Source organism: Nannobrachium achirus (assembly GCF_963921795.1).
Source record: "Nannobrachium achirus genome assembly, chromosome: 2".
In the NCBI taxonomy this organism is placed as follows: Eukaryota; Metazoa; Chordata; class Actinopteri; order Myctophiformes; family Myctophidae; genus Nannobrachium; species Nannobrachium achirus.
Genome location: NC_137811.1, coordinates 77,686,268 through 77,703,767, shown reverse-complemented (window position 1 = coordinate 77,703,767; position 17,500 = coordinate 77,686,268). Strand labels below are relative to the sequence as shown.

The 17,500-nt window shown below is 40.7% G+C and overlaps 1 protein-coding gene across 1 annotated transcript in view; it reads right to left on the bottom strand.

Moving 5' to 3' along the window:
• shc1 (SHC (Src homology 2 domain containing) transforming protein 1) overlaps positions 1-17,500 on the bottom strand; it is an 87,582-nt gene that overhangs the window by 21,067 nt on the left and 49,015 nt on the right. The window contains 3 exon segments of the mRNA XM_080753146.1: positions 15,663-15,789; positions 16,826-16,852; positions 16,855-16,876. Coding sequence (XP_080609272.1) covers positions 15,663-15,789; positions 16,826-16,852; positions 16,855-16,876 — 176 coding nt within the window.

The following is a 17,500-nucleotide window of genomic DNA, read 5'->3' as shown; positions in this document are numbered from 1 at the left end:
TTTCTGACTTCATATCGCCCATCCCCGTAGATAATGTCCAGAAATATGCTCCATATAAATGATGTTCCAACCTGCATCTTCCAGGTGGCTTTTATTGGAGTTTCACCTCGCTATAAAAAAACACGTTATGATTTAACTTCAGCCGATTGGCTGCACCGCGGGACTCAATGAATATGCGAACAGACGATAATATTATGGATTTGGGAGCGTAGCCTAATTACAATGCATGTCTCATTAAAAAAATATATGTATTTTATAGTTGAAGGGCAAATACACAGTATATGTAGGCTGGGAACATGACACATTTTGCTTGAATTCATGCGTTGTCAACTTGTCGTGTAAACACAGAAAAACTAACCAACAACGAGGTGTAAACGCGACGTTTTTTGGGTAATAAATCCAAACGAGAACGGCAGCGTTTCCAAGCGAACTGGTATAAAAAGGGCCGTAATTGACCACCACAAAAACACAATTAAATTGTTAATCGCAATTATTTGAGTGACAATTAATCGTCATGTAAAATGTCATAATGGTGACAGCCCTGCTATTTATCACCAAATAAATTCATTCTTTCATTCTTCATAATGAAATAAATAAATAAAACATCACGAGGATGCAACTGGGACGTAATCAGTGATGCAGCCTGGAGTGGACGGGTGTTTGGGGTCTACCAACATGAATACCAGATAAGTCGCCCTCTTTCAAAGTCGCCCCAGACTCGTTTCCCAACGGGTCTGTGGCCTTAAGCTAGATGCAGATTAGACTAAAATCAAATATGTGCTTCTGGGGGTCCCTGGAACAAAAAAGTTTGCAATAGGGGTCCATCCCAGATAGCAAAATACATTGATTCAATGTTGAATTTTGGTCAGATTGGTTATTTTTGGTTGAGGTTGAAAAAGCTATGTTGATTCAATGTTTAATTACAGATACCATTTCAACAATTGAAAAAATGTTGTTGAATCAATGTAGTATAATATGTTTTTTTCAATGTTGAAATGGCCTACATTGAATAGACATTGTTTTAATGTCTGGTGCTGCTCCCCTCCCCTCCCCTCCCCTCCCTCTCTCTCTCTCCCCTCCCTCTCTCTCCCTCCCCTCCCTCTCCTCTCTTCCCTCCCCTCCCCTCCCCTCCGAGAGGCATGTTAGGTTGGTTAGGTTAAGCAACTCGCGAGACCTCACGGGACTTAAGTCATCAAAGCAAGCCCTGGCGCGCTTTTGTGGCTACAACACAGCTAACCACAAGTTCTTACGTGTCGCTTCAGAGACAAATTGGTAAGTCCTTGAGAATCTAATTTATTTTGTCGTTCAGATACCATCACCTGGCTCAGCTAGGTGTAATCGCTGGATGTTATCTTTATTTAAATTATGGCCGTGCGTACTTTGACAAAGTACCCACCGCACGACTTGTATGTAGCTTATTGATTAGCATGCTAGCTAATAATAGCTAACCGTTCGTGTTGGTGAGTCCTTATGTGAATATTGTCTCGTTCAGACACCAACATCTGGCTTTCATCGTTTGACTAAACGTTAACTTCAAGAATTAGTGTTGTGGCAACTTCGTGCAGCTTGTTTGCAAAATAGGACTGCATATTGTTGGCTAGATATGCTAGTAGCACCACTGCTAGTGTGCCCCGGCCCGCCATCTTTTTAGCATGTCATGATTGAAACGTATCCTTTCTTTGCTAATAAGTGTATATACAATTATCGTTTTTAATAGTTACATAAGCATTGTTGTAGCCACATCACTGTGAAGCTGTTCGTTAATCTATAATGGTGAAATAATCATTCAGACTATGTGGAGGCTATCGTAGCTAAGTCGACTGGAATCAATTCCCTCTGCAGGTAGAGGTTCCGGTTTAGACCGGATACGGAAACGCCAACCGTGTTTGCATGTAAAAATGTGCCGGATATGGTAGGCAGATCTAACTCTGAGGCGGATGTGCCCGACCGCATTGTACAATAGAAACTAGGATTTCCAATGTTAGTCACTGACTCGGTGGAAGAAACGTCTTCATACTTGGGGTAAATCTTTTTGCCTTAGCACATTTTAATGAAGCCACTTCAAAGCCTTTACTACAGTGGGGCAATGTTTCCTCCTTAAGTTAATATATTTTAAAACATTGGAAGGGCATGGAGAATAAATAAATACATAATTTGACTGATAATATTCAGTATATTTTATTAATGTTTTTTTGTTTTTGTTTTCTTCTATTTTCAGAGTTGTGCTGCAAGAGGACTCACTCACTCACTCAAGGGGATTCCCTGGGCCAAGTAATGTAACCATAGCAGCACCTGAGCACCACCTCATTTTTCAACCCATTTAGACCTGAGGCCAATTCTAAGAACGCCTTATAAAACCTAACCTAAGGTGTCTGAAAACTTTGAAATTCTTATAAAAAAAAATTGTATAAAAAAAATCATAAAAAAAGAATTGTATAAAAAAAATCATAAAAAAGAAATATTGTATATTTAAAAAAAAAAAAAAAAAAAAAAAAAAAAAAAATGACACATGTATAGCAAATACTAATGTGAGTAGCACCAGGTCTAAATGAGTTAAGATGTCTTATTGGACTAAAAGACGTAGAGTCATCAGAACTGTACGAGACATAGAGAAAGATATCCTTACGGAATATGAGGAAACTTTGCATAATCAAAGGGAAGATCTAGACCCCTGTGCACATGGGGACCCTCCCTTCACAAGATCTCATGATTCCCAACTAAATACACCACCATCACCCCATAGACACATGGAAAGTTATATTGATGGCAGTGTAGCTGGCAATGATGCATTTAAATCATCAGATCACATGCAAATGGAAAACCATAGTATTGCAGTAGCTGGAAATGAAGTGGAACCAGATCATGTGCAAATGGAAAATGATCTTATAGATGATAGTGTAGCTGGCAATTATGAAGATGAATCAGATTCTCACTCTGACAGTGATGATGAGCATCCGCCTAGACAGGAGGATATGCTTTTAAGGAGTCTAAGATATTGGGCAACATCCTACTCCATCAGTCTGGTTGCTTTGTCTGCTCTGCTGTCCATCTTAAAGCCATTTCACCCTAAGCTCCCTAAAGATGCAAGGACACTACTAGGAACACAATCTCATGTTGTAACCACTCCAATGGAAGGTGGCGAGTACTATCACTTTGGTTTGGTGCAGGGAATACTTACCCGATTGAATAGTTTGAGTTTACCAGTGAACCTGACAACTCTTACTTTGCAGTTCAACATAGATGGCCTACCCCTCTTTAAGAGTTCGAGACTTCAATTCTGGCCAATACTTTCAATGCTGAAATGTGATTATACCAAGTCTCCTTTTATTGTCGGTATATTTTGTGGCTTAACCAAGCCAAAGTGTGTATTTGAGTATCTGCAGATATTTGTTAGTGACCTTAAAAATGTACTGGCTAATGGCATTGTTCATAATGGTAAGCGGTTGAATGTACAGGTTTCCTCATTTGTGTGTGATGCCAGAGCCTACGTTAAGAACATAAAATCACATAATGGTTATTCAGGGTGTGATAAGTGTGACCAAGAGGGCGTGTGGAGGAACTATAAAATGACATATCCTGAAACGAATGTCAGGCTGAGGACGGACTCGAGTTATTGTGACATGATTGATGAGGAACACCACTTGAAACAAAAACTCAGTCCTTTAGCAGGCATAGTAAAGATGGTTTCTTCATTCCCTATTGATTATATGCACCTCTGTTGTCTTGGTTTGATGAGGAAACTATTGAACATGTGGTTAAAGGGAAATCTAGCCTATAGGCTTCCTTCACAAACTGTGAACAGTATATCTAGCAAGCTGCTGGTGTTGCACTCCCACACGCCTTGTGAATTCAACCGCAAGCCTAGAGGTTTAAACGAGCTTGATCGCTGGAAAGCTTCAGAGCTCCGATCCTTCATGTTATACTGGGGTCCTGTAGTGCTGAAGGACTGCCTTCCTAGTGAGTTTTATGACAACTTTATGTTGTTTTCAGTGGCCATGTATTTGTTTTTGTCTCCTGGAATTTCGGGTCAAATGGTTGAATTTGCACATAGACTGATGATTTCTTTCGTGGAACACTTTGGACAGTTGTATGGTAGGGATGAGATTGTGTACAGTGTTCACCAGCTTATACATTTATCAGATGAATACAAACAATTTGGACCTTTAGATAATGTTTCAGGATTCCCTTTTGAGAATTATCTTGGCCAAATCAAGCATACTTTACGCAAGCCACACCAACCTCTACAACAGCTTGTCAAAAGACTATCAGAAATTCCAAATGTTGATGTTCCACTAGCAACAGATGAACCAGTCTTGCTGCACCTTCATACTGATGGTCCACTTCCACAACATTTCAGTGTTGCGCTACAGTACAGAAAGGTTACCAATAGTCGTTTTACCTTGTCTATAAAGGAGGGGGATAATTGTATTCAGGTCGGACAAGAAATCGCAGTAGTGCAGAATATAGTCCAGGAAGGTGATGAGGTCTATGTAATCTACAGAAGTTTCAGACACCAAGAATCATATTACACATATCCCTGTGAGTCCTCACGCATAGGGACATACAAGGTTAGAGAGTTGTCTAATGTTACTGGGGTTGGTAGGCTTGGCTGTATTACCAGTAAATGTGTCCTGTATCCAGAGTCAGAGGGAAATAGCCTCATAGCTATTCCAATAGCTCATCTGCAATAGACCTATATATTTTTTTTTCTTTTCATAATTAATTTGAATTGGTTTATTGTGTGCAGAATGGAAAGTGAGTTGGTGCTTTGGCCTGTTGTGCTGTTTCCGACTGGCGGAACTGCTGTAGTACGTCACAGCTGGTTCAATCCAGTGGAACGCACATTGTTATGGCCCCCAAAAGGTGTAAGTTATTTGAAGGCCCTTAAAGAGAACATCGTACCTGGTGAAGGATGGACCAAATATGTTGATGTTCGGAGCCTAATTACCTGTGGTGAGTAGTCATCTTTGTTGTCTGATGTGTATTGTTCCTTATCTAGGCTTGTCAATTCCATTTGTGACAGTGACTGGCAACATTCCTTTTTATAGTACGGCACAAGTACTTTCCCATGTATTTTCCAGACGTTTTTATGGATTGCAGTCTGATGCCACAATCGGTTGTGTAACAAAAGGGTAGTAATCATAATTCTTAATGTCGTATTGTATGTTCTGCTTGTTTTTTTGCAGACTCGTTCGACAAGGCCAAGCGATATGAAGAAAAGTATGTGAAAACTGGATGTGCTACCACTGAATTGGAGTCTGAGGAAGAAGCAGATGTTCGTCAGAAAAGAAGAGCAAAGTACAGTTGGAATTCCTCAACCTAGAGCACTGGAGGGTGTCCCCAAATTATTTTGGGGGGGTCCCCAGATGATTAACTTAAAGGGCCGTTTCACCTCTGGGACAACCAGAGCTTATTGTTGTTTGGGACGATCAACACAATACTGAGTTATTTTGCTACACAGCATCATATGATGCTTTGTAGCATGCTGAAATACTCAAATATTTAAAAACACAGATTGGACACAAACATTGATCGTGTCCCAAACAAAAATAAACTTGAGATCTGGTTGTCCCAGTGGTGAAATGGTCCTTTAATGTGCAACATTGTTTTCTCACTCAACAGTAAACAAACCAACATAAAGTTTGAGTTTATAGAGGGTATTATGCACATTTCTAAAGTGACAATTTAAGGGTGTTTTTGTTCCCCTAAAATGACAAATTAAACATTGGCCAAATTGTCAAATATATAGAGGCAGAAATTGAGAAAATAGCCGATCTACATGCTCACCTTGCGAGGCGTTGTGAGCATGTAGATCTGCTATTTTCACAATGGAACTGTGTTACACGAAATGTAATGCCTCTTACTGCTCTTCAGGGTGGGGGGGTGGTCCCCAGTTAAAATATGGTTATTTTGGAGGTTGCGGCCTGAAAAGGTTGAGGACCACTGACCTAGAGAAGACACTGGCCTTGTGCAAGAGATCCACCCTGAGATTTGGAGGTCAAGGTTTGCTCTCTGGCAGAAACGGGGAGGGAAGGAAGGGTTGAATTGGATGTCTGTCCTGTGTCATGTCTATGTGTACTTGTATATCACACTGCCTCTTTCTGCAATAATGGGCCATGGGCTGCTAACCGGAGAACAATGTCTCAAGGTGTCTCACTTAATTTAATCATTTAATTATTTCAATTGCTGTTTTGTTTTCAAGGCCAAATCTTACATACTTGGAGTCTGATGAGGAGCCACCAACCAGTTCCAAGAAAAAATATGCCGCCCCACCTGACGTTCATTTTCCAGGTACAGTGCCGACACCGTCAGTTATGAATACTCTGCTACAGTAATACACTATTTCTAAACCTACTTTAGTATCATGTATAATTCCACTTATGTATTAATACAGTGCTGCCAGGATCCAATCAGTGCTCCTCGGTACCAACCCCTGATGCAAGCAGTGGTATGTATGTCACTTACTAACATGACAGAAAAAAAAAAAATTGCACGAGAGGTTTAATTTACATAATTTAGTTCTGTCAAACAAATGCAAACATCAGTTGTGTTCACATGTGATATGTGTTCAAAAGTTAAAGCATCCACTATTCCTGTTTTGTTCCCTTTTAGCCTCTGGAGGAAACTCCTCTGTTCGTTCATTTGACCAGCTATATGATGGTAAGTTAACCACTTCACATTACCATATTGTAAATGCGTTTTGTCTGAGCATGGTTCATGTTTTGTGTTCTCTCATTGTAGGCTTTTGTGGAAGCTACTTGGCTACGTTGGAATCCCAGAATCCCAGTAATGATGGTGAGTAGACTAATTGGCTTCATATACTGTAGCTGTGTCTCTTAGGCCCCATTTACACTAGCAGCAAAATCCAGCCTGAATCAGATCTGTGCCACACACCGATTGGAATCCGATTGGTTTAATGGTCACATGGAACAAATCTGGTTTAAATGGTCACATGTTCACATTGAACAAATCGGATTCCAATCAGGATGTGACACAGATCTGATTCATGGTGGATTTGGCTGCCAGTGTAAATGAGGCTATATTGTATCTCCAGTCCGTTTCAATAAGTGGCGGTGGTTGGATTACTAGTCTGCCTTGCAGGAGACTCTACACTTTGTGAACTGTTTAAATGGGTGAAAATGTTGAGTGTATACAGTAGCTTATTCAGTGTCTCACTATTTTGCAAGGTGCTGTTAAAGTAGGCATGATATCATATGACAACAGATTTTACCGTGACTAATTAGGGTTGTTTGAATTGCTTTCAGCAGGACTCCGCACGGGACAAGTAAGGAATGGTATGTCTGTTGTCCCTGTGTCAACAAGAGCCTTTTATACATATGTATTTCTTTAATTAGCCATCACTCAACAGTTGCTGTGCCTTGTCTTGGCTATTGCCATGGCATACTGTAAATCTTAACTAAAGACTGACATATTTGAACCTCTAGCTCCTGCTTCTCAACATTAGAACTTAGTCTTGATAAATTGTGTACAAGCTTTTTAGAATGTTTTGTTTTTCCTCTTTTTAGACTTCACTGGCAATCATCATCATCCCCAAGGCTATAAAGGTGAGTTGACGACAAAGTCTCTATCTCTATTTTTACCACCAGTACATGGATCTATATACTTGCTATATGGTGCTTAATTTTGTAAATTCTGTCTGTACTTCTTTAGGAATGCCAATGTCTAACGCAAGTCCCTACCACCACCCTGTGCCAGAGCAAGCAAGGAATGGTAGGTATTTATTTGTATTATTTTTATTATTATTACCCTTATTATAATTTTTTTAGTAATTCATGTTCAATGTAAACAATATGTCCTTGCTTTTAGATGTCAATGACGGCTACACACTTACACATGGCTCCAGATCTGCTCCCTTCAGAACACCTGGCCAGGGTAAAGATGCTTATATATTCCCATTCACCCCCTCCCATATACACTGTGGGTGCATCTCTCCATTCCGACATGTCTCCTTTCCGACAGAACAAACTAACCCTATCTCTTACCCTAACCTTAACCTCTGTGGAGGTGTCGCCACTCCGACAATAAGAAGTCACTGTAGGAGTGGCGACATGTCAGAATGGAGAGAGCCTCCCATACAATGTGACCTTATATGCAATGCTGACACCATGCTGTTGGTTTCTTAAAGGTTCATCTCCTGACACACCACAGGGACGATTCCAAGGGGAGCATGATCCAATGTTGCAAGGCAAGTCTCGTTATCTGAACAACGTCTTAACCTGCCCTCTGTGTATAGAAACTGTCCTTAGTGACTTTTAATTATTATTTTCTTTTTAATTCATGTACAATGTAAACAATATGTGTCCTTGCTTTTAGATGTCAATGACGGCTACACACATGCACACGGCTCCAGATCTGCTCCCTTCAGATCACCTGGCCAAGGTAAAGATGCTTATATATTCCCATTCACCCCTTCCCATATACACTGTGACCTAATGTGCAATGCTGACACCATGCTGTTGGTTTCTTAAAGGTTCATCTCCTGACACACCACAGGGACGATTCCATGGGGAGCCCAGTCGAATGTTGCAAGGCAAGTCTCATTTTCTGATCAACTTCTTAACCTGCCCTTTGCATTGAGGAACCTGTCCTTAGTGTCTATACAGTATTTTTCATGATTTATCTTTTAAAGCTATCAATTAGTATCATTCTAAATTGAAAATGAAAATGGTGAATCTATCCTTAATATTTAATGTAAAACCTATTGTTTTTCTTAAAGACATTGCTGCCAACAGGAACACCAGACTGCTGACAGAGATCCTCATGGAGGTGAAACAGATGTCCCGGGACATTCAGTTTCTTAAGGCTGAAACCTTGAAGACTGGAGCTGGACCTGAATCTCCGCGAGAAGAGCGCTTCCCCATCGTGCTGCCACTCACCAACGAGGAGCAGTTTGATGAGGCTGAGACTGCTCTGAAGGAGGAAACAGTCCGTCGAAAGATGGTGAACAATTTTGTATTTTCTTTTATTTAATCGTGGATAATGTCTGGAATTGGAGGAGTGGCATTGATTAAATGTTTCGCTTGGATGTGTGTATCGCCCAGAAATATTGTGAATATAGCGATCTACAGGTTCAGAACACCTTGTAATGATATGTGGGATGATATGCCTTTCTTTGACAGTTCATTTTGCCAATTTGTTTGATGGCATTGTTTTAGTTTTGACACAGTAATGGTCTTGTTTCTTAGAGGTAAAGGTCTTTAAAATTCATTAACTTTTAGGGGAAATCTCGCTTTTGCGAAACGCCCATCATTTCGACCGGAGGGTTAGCGACTCACTCCACGGAGGTTAGGGTGAGGGTTAGTCGGGTGTCGAAAAGATGACATGTAGTAACAGCGACACGCTCCCAGCCTTTAACCTTAGAAAAGTTGGTATATTTGACATGGTACACGTTATCACACTAACCATTTTCTCTCATCTGTTAAGATTACCCGCCTGGCAATGGTTGGAGGGACCAGCTCAGATGTCATGATCAGGCGGATGCTGTCCACCACCATGACCAACAGTCTGGCATGCCTTTTCAACTGGGCAGGAAAGGGGACGAAGGCGAAGAGGGCGTTCAAAGACACCATAACGCAGGACTGTATGTTTGGTGAGTTTCCCCCACAAAATACTAGCTAGGTTTACAATGGATTTGTCAAATGGACCGATATTGAATTCAATTTGAACTGTCAAGTAAATAAAACTAGATGCATTTTCCCCACTATGGAATGAACCAGATGAATGGCTCATTCCATGGGAAGGGAAATGCATCCACTTAAAGAAGCACTTCGCTCATTTACCAACCTTAAAGGAGTAGTTCACCCCCAAAATGACTTTTTTTCTATTGATTACTCATGCCATGGAGAGTAGAGTTCAATAATATTTTTTGTTTTTCGTCACATTCCTAAGACACAAATTTGATTCGAGTAAATTTACCCCCATTTATTCCAGATGGGGACCCGTTTCGAAACGGGTCACCATCCGTAACGAATGGGGGTACATTTATTGTTATCACATTTTTGTCTTAGGAATGCAACAAAAAACTAAAAATATTATTGAACTCTAGTCTCCATGGCGTGAGTAATCAATAGAAAAAAAGTCATTTTGGGGGTGAACTACTCCTTTAACTTTGTATAAATGGTCCTCTGTAATGCTCACTGCTTCTGTCTAGTCTCTGTATTTGATGTGATTCTTTCTAGTCTCCATTTGATGTGATATCATCGGTAAGCAGGTTTCTGAACTGTCCACTGCCCTCCTGAGAGTTGACGGATTTATTTAATTTTAATTTTTTATATATATTTTTTCAAGCATTAGTGCAGTGCTCCTTTAAGGCAGCCTGAAAATCTAGTACACTAAAGAGGACACGCTGGACATTGTCACTTTGTAATGGAACGTGCCTACTTCTACTTTACAGTATTGAGTGTATTAAGTATTTATTTCTTTTTCACAGCGGCTGCTCGTCAATTTGACCGGAAGCTCACCGAGGATCAGTACCGTGCTGCCCTGCAGAAATGGCTGCGCTATGCACATGAGAGGAATGGCGGGGTGCCCAGGAAGGAGAGAGGAGAGAGTGCCCAGGAAGAAGCCATATAGTTCACCCATTTAGATCTGGTACAATGGGGTTCATGGGATTTTGAAAAGCTGTTTTTGTTCATGTTGAACTGCAGTCCTATTGTTTGTGTCCCCTGGACATTCAGGCAGAGGTGGGAAAAAGTACTCACATTTTGTACTTGAGTACATTACTTAAGCAAATGTTCTATGTTATAATGTTCCACCACTGCATTCAGGGCTAACCCAACCCATGTCCAGACCATGTCATTTAATAAATAATTAAATGAATAATTTGTCTGTTTAGTTTTTGTTCATAGAGCATGCAAGTAAAGCGCCTGTTCTCAACCTTGGTTTCTTGAAGATACATGTTGCAAATATCCGATCTGCAAGATCTATATATTCCACATATTTTTGATTGTTCATATTTAATGGCATAATTATAACAAGTTTGGGGTCTCAAGTGTTCAAATAGTGGGGTCTTTGTATAAAAAGGTTGAGAACACTGCATTAAGCATACTTAATGAACCATTTCAGCATTGTTCAATCTTCTGTTTTTAATATGCCTCATTTAAGCCACAAATAATCACTTGACTCTATTTGGTGTTAAAGTTCTGCAGGGGTAAACTTGGTCGTCCATCAGTGACATCACTACCATTCAGGCATATGGCATGATGTCACTAGATGGACTTTGGCATTCTCCCTGTGGAACTTCATCAAATATAGATTAAAGTGATTATTTTGGCATTATTTGAGGCATTTTAAAGGAGTAGTTCACCCCCAAAATGACTTTTTTTCTATTGATTACTCATGCCATGGAGACTTGAGTTCAATAATATGTTTTGTTTTTTGTCGCAGTCCTAGGATAAAACATATATTTTTTTCATTCTAGTAAATTTACCCCCATTGATTCTAGATAAGGACCCAAATGCATTTGGGTCCCCATCCAGAATCAATCGGGGTATATTTATTGTAATCCAATTATTGTCTTGGGAATGCGACAAAAATCCAAAGATATTATTTAACCCAAAGATATTTAATTTAAAAGTCTCAATGGCATGTAATCAATAGAAAAAGTCATTTTGGGGGTGAACTACTCCTTTAAGAGGAAGGTTGAAAAAAGTGCTGAAATGGCCCTTTAATAACATTGTTTCAATGTATAATGCAACGTTGAATCAATGTTGATGCAATTCAACATTATTTCAATGTTGATCATATCATAGTTGAATCAACGTTGATTCATTGTCTAGATTAATTGAAAATTCAACATAGTTTCCATGTTGATCATAACGAGCAACTTCAATGTTATTTTCAATGTCTAACATCAATGTTGTTTCAATCTTGAGCCTGACCAAAAACACAACGTTGATTCAATAACTTTTTGCTATCTGGGATCCGTGGAACAAAATATTTTGAGATGGGGGTCCTTAACCACAGATAGGCACATTCTACAAATCATAACAATCTTCGGAAAAAAACTTATGTTGCCATCAGTGTTTCTCAAACTTTGTCATGTGAAGGACCCCCAGAATGATATGTATTTGGCTACGGACCCCCATCACAAAATATTTTGTTCAAGGGACCCCCAGAAGAAAATATTTGATTTTAGTCTATTCTGCATCTAGCTTAAGGCCACAGACCCGTTGGGAAACGAGTTTGGGGGCGACTTTGAAAGAGGGCGACTTATCTGGCTACCACCAACATCATCCACCCAATCATGTTTGTATCCTGGTTAGAATGGTGTACAGAAATATCATATTTAACCTGTTCTCTATTCTGTAAAAGCAGAAGTGAACTCAGATGGACTGGAGTTTCACATCAACAAATCTAGAGCCACAAAGCAGAACCAACCCATCCTGCAACACTCTATCTGATCTATTTATCTTTCTATGTATCTCCATTCCAAGAACCTGCGTGTGTGTGTGTGTGTGTGTGTGTGTGTGTGTGTGTGTGTGTGTGTGTGTGTGTGTGTGTGCGTGTGCGTGTGCATGTGCGCGTGTGTGCGGGTGCGTGTGCGTGTGTGTGTGACTGAGTGCACATCAGTGTGTTAATGTGTGTGTGTGTGACTGAGTGCACATGCACATCAGTGTGTGTGTGTGTGTGTGTGTGTGTGTGTGTGTGTGTGTGTGTGTGTGTGTGTGTGTGTGTGTGTGTGTGTGTGTGTGTGGTGTGTGTGTGTGTGTGTGTGACTGAGTGCACATCAGTGTGTTAATGTGTGTGTGTGGTGTGGGTACACGTGTGCGCACATACAGGACATGTACAATAAATGTAGATGCACGTGGATGCTCGTGCACGTGAGAGTGTGCGTGTGTTTTTGTGTGTCAGGGGAGACAATAAACAACACAATAGGGGTGTAACGATATAGTAACTGTATCGAAATATCGTTTTTAACTTAAACTTAAAGATGAGAATGGAGTGTCTCAGTCTCAGAGAGATGGATGGATGAGGGACAGACAGCTAGGATGTAACAGAAGAGTGGGCAGACTGGCCACTAATTAACATTGTAACATTGGCAATTATCTAACATATAATTCACCAAATGTCTGAGTGAGTGTCTGAGTGAGTGTCTGAAACAGCGTTTCTCCTCAGTGGCTGGAGCAATTGATCTGAAATCGCATCACCAATAGCATATGAACACACCTGACATAACTGTGAAGCCCGTTTGTCACTTTCACAAATCGTTTAATTGATATTAATTTATTAGTGAATTAATTTTTCCCATTGACTTATAATGGGAATCGCAAAAACTCACATTCAATATTTTTTTTCTCGCAAACCATAGGGGCTACAGTTACAAAACTCTGAGAGGAGATTTATAATGATATCAAGGATTAAATAAAAAATAACTTTGTCAGTTGGCCTCATGGTGGCGCTATAACAGTCCACTTTACGTTTCGGCCTGTAACTCTTGAACCGTAGGTCGGAAAATTAAAATTCTTTTTTCCCTGGATTCCTTGGGTCAATACGCATCTCCCCATATAGGCCCCGCCCATTTGCGTCAGGATAGATTTTCCGCCATTTTGAATTTTCTCCAAAACACACTTTTTGCTCCTTTTCCTACATATTTTCTTCAAATGTCACGAAAATGGGTACACATGATCTCTGAACCCATGCAATGAACATAGTCAAGGGATATTTTGATAGTCCATACCGTTCGTTCGTAACGGCCTTCCAAAGTTAGCGGGAGGGGCCCGTTTTGCAAACAATAGCCATAAATCACAAACAAAACGTCGAGTCAACACTGAATTTCTGCCACAGGTTGCGGGTGGCTTACTCAACGAATCCCCAGAAGCATTTCCAATTCCACCCGTAGAGGGCGTCACAAACGCGCAAAACGTAACCGTTTCGTTCCAAAACGCGTTTTTCAGGCGGACCGACCCTCTCAAAAAGAAACACAGACTACTCTGCGGATGGTCTCACGGTCCAAACCGCTGCACGCACACACACACACACACACACACACACACACACACACATAGCCATTAAACGAAACGGGTATTTCTTACATTGATGCTCCTACATATTATCATGCAAGTACCAGTTAAAGTTACTTTCCATCCCTCATATACCGTGTGCACAGTGCACATCCCATAACCCACACACTGCACATCATTTCGGAGCTCATATCTTTGAACGGGTAAGGACTAGTTTTCCTAAATGTTAAAAAGTCAATTATTTAGGAAATGCTCTTAACTCATTGCATGCCAGGCCCGATAGTCCCGAGATTATTTTAATGTCTTTCCCCGCCAGGCCCGATAGTCCCGAGAATTTCCGCCATTTTGAAAAAAAAGTTTTTTTTTTTTTCCCAAAATTTTTTTTTTTTTTTTCCAAAAAAAATTTTTTCAAAAAAATTTTTGGACCCCAAAAAATGTAGTAGGCATGATAGAAATCGCGAAATTGCATGTTTAACCCCCATAGCAACCCCATCTATCAAACATGGCAGCCATCTTTGTTTACATTTTAGGAAAACATAATGGCTTGTATCTCATGAATGCCTGAACGGATTTCCATTCGGATTTTTTTGTTTGAAAGCTGTGAGCAATGTGGACACACGTGGTGCATTATCTAGGCATGGGTGTGCATGATCCGTGCACTATGAATTACATGGAAGTCTATGGAGACCAGAGGCACCATAGAGTACGAAGGTATTGTTAAATGGCGGGGAATGTGTTAAGTAATGTAACAAATAGGCATACACGATTAGAACACGATTGAACATTCTGCAATTAAAGTCTATACTTGCTACAAAACCATTATCAATCATTTTGGGCATAAAGAAGTTCAAGATAAAGGTAATTCTGAGCCCTTACTTCAGTCTGTCCTGTCTTCTGTCTAACTGACTAGCTGAAGCAGGAATGTACACAGTTTATAAATATGATGCAATTATGCCAGCATAAAGCCATGGCCTTGGATCAAATTCAAGAATATCATAGATGTATTTTATTTAAAGTTTTATATCATCTATAAAATACAGCTTTGATAGTCTTGATCCAAGGCTAATATCCCCGAAATTAAGAGATTCTGGAAGGCAGACAGACAGCTGTCAATCTGGGCTGGGCCCTCACCAGTTAAACAGGCTACAGCTGGTGTTAGGAGTAGGCCTACATGAATGATACATGACATTGTCCTAGGCCAGTGTTTACAGTGGTGGGGGCCATGGTGGCAATCATGGTCATTTTGAATAGGAAAAGGGACAGGACAGTACAGTTCACTGATACAACCTCTACTGGAAGGATTTAAACAACAGAATAGCTCAATTCATTAAAAAACGCCAGTATTGAGGATGAATGAGGACGCGCGCTTTGCACGTGCACGCGTGTCAGGGCCAGTGATCATTAAAATCCACTGGCCCTGAGGGCCAGTAGTAAATTTCCCTTAATGTCTACCCCTGGTGTGTGTGTGTGTGTGTGTGTGTGTGTGTGTGTGTGTGTGTGTGTGTGTGTGTGTGTGTGTGTACCTGTCGTGCGGGGTGACCAGTTTAGGAGGGTTCTACAGTGTGTGTGTGGGTTAGGGGTAGGGTTAGGGGTAGGGTTAGGGTAGGGGTAGGGTAGGGGTAGGGGTAGGGTTAGGGTTAGGGTATGGTTAGGGTAGGGTTAGGGTTAGGGTTAGGGTACCTGTCGTGCGGGGTGACCAGTTTAGGAGGGTTCTTCAGGTACTGTTTGAATCGCAGCTCGAAGGCCTGTCCGATGGTGCTGATCACTTCCTGTGCAAGCCCCTCCCAACACTCCAGGATGTGACACGCTGACAGGAAACAGGAAGAGGAGAGAGCGTGTAAGGATGGAACTATTCCACAATCTCTGAATGCTATATAGATATATATAAATAATAATACATTATTATCTATTTTATATCTTACATAGTCTGGAACAACACCTCCCAAAAAAAATCCGAGTAATGCAAGCTGGCAATTTTTTTTCATAAAAATATATTTTAAAAAGTCATTTCTGCCAAGCAGCAAGCTATGTATACTTAGATGATTTTTATTTATACTAGGATAAATGTGCGCGATCTTAATAATATTAGTAATATAATAGTTTTTTGTGGGACATGGGGAGAACATGCAGACTCCACACAGAAAGGCCCTTTTCACCAACCCCACCAAGGGTGTGGGCGCTGATGACGTGGAGGACAGAACACGCCCCCCAGCACCCACAGCACTATCGAATCGAACCCGGGACCTTCTAGCTGTGAGACGACAGCGCCCCCAGAGTCAGAGTCTATTAGTGCAGCTCAGATCATTATGATCATTATCATTATGGCTGATATCATGATATTAACACTTATGTTGCAATGATTTTTTCCGGCCAATGTCCCGCGTTGCCATGGTTACCATAGACTTCCATGTAATTGTGCAATTGTGTAAAAAGTGCACGCCCATGCCTAGATGATGCACCACGTGTGTGCAGGCTGTTCACAGCTTTCAAACAAAAAATCCGCTTGGAAATCCGTTCAGGCATTCATGATTTATGAGCCATTATGTTTTCTTCAGATGTAAACAAACATGGCTGCCATGTTTGAAAGAATGAGTTGGTATGGGGGTTAAACATGCAATTTTGCGATCGCGATCATGCCTAACACATTTCTGGAGGTCCAAAACAATTTTTTGAAAATTTTTTTTTTAAAAAAACGATTTTTTTTTTTTTTTTCAAAAACGGCCCAAACTCGGGAAACTCGGGGTTGGCACAGCACTAGTACCAATACAAACTCGGGAAACTCGGGGTTGGCACCAGATGTGCTAAAGAGGTCATTATTATGATGTCATTGTAGAAGGGTTCACCTCTCTGGTTGACGGGGTCTTTGGCACGTAGGCCACGTACTCTGCTGTGTCCTGGAGAGAGAGGGGGGGGGGGGGGGGGGGGGGGGAGACATGTTTAGGATTTAAAACCCCAGGTGAACAGAAACCAACAGAGGAAAGAAGCAGGTTGGTTAGTTATGAAAGGTCTTAGCAGGTTGGTTAGTTATGAAAGGTCTTAGCAGACAACATGCTGAGAAGAGAGAGAGAGAGAAAGAAAGAGAGAAAGAAAGAAAGAAAGAAAGAAAAGATGCCAGTGAAACACCATATAACCCGGGAAATTAGTAAAACAATCGTTCACTTTGTGATACAAGCACCAAATTTTGCACAAAGTTTCCTCTGGACCTACTTTTCCCAAAAAGCATGTTAGCCCTCAATTTCCTTTTGAAAGGGTTGGGGTCCCATTGACTTTGAAAGGGTTGGGGTCCCATTGACTTTGAAAGGGTTGGGGTCCCATTGACTTTCTATACAGTAAAATAATACAAAAACATAAATCTGCTTTAAGTAGCAGGTCAAACTAGGGGTTTTTCGTGATCCTGAATCCAATGCAAGCATTTGTTTTGCACAAAAAACATTCCTTGGACTAAAAAACGGCCCCTACACTGTGAAAAGTGATGACTCAGCACTAAACCATAGTTTCGTGGGGCCTTTTTTAGCCCA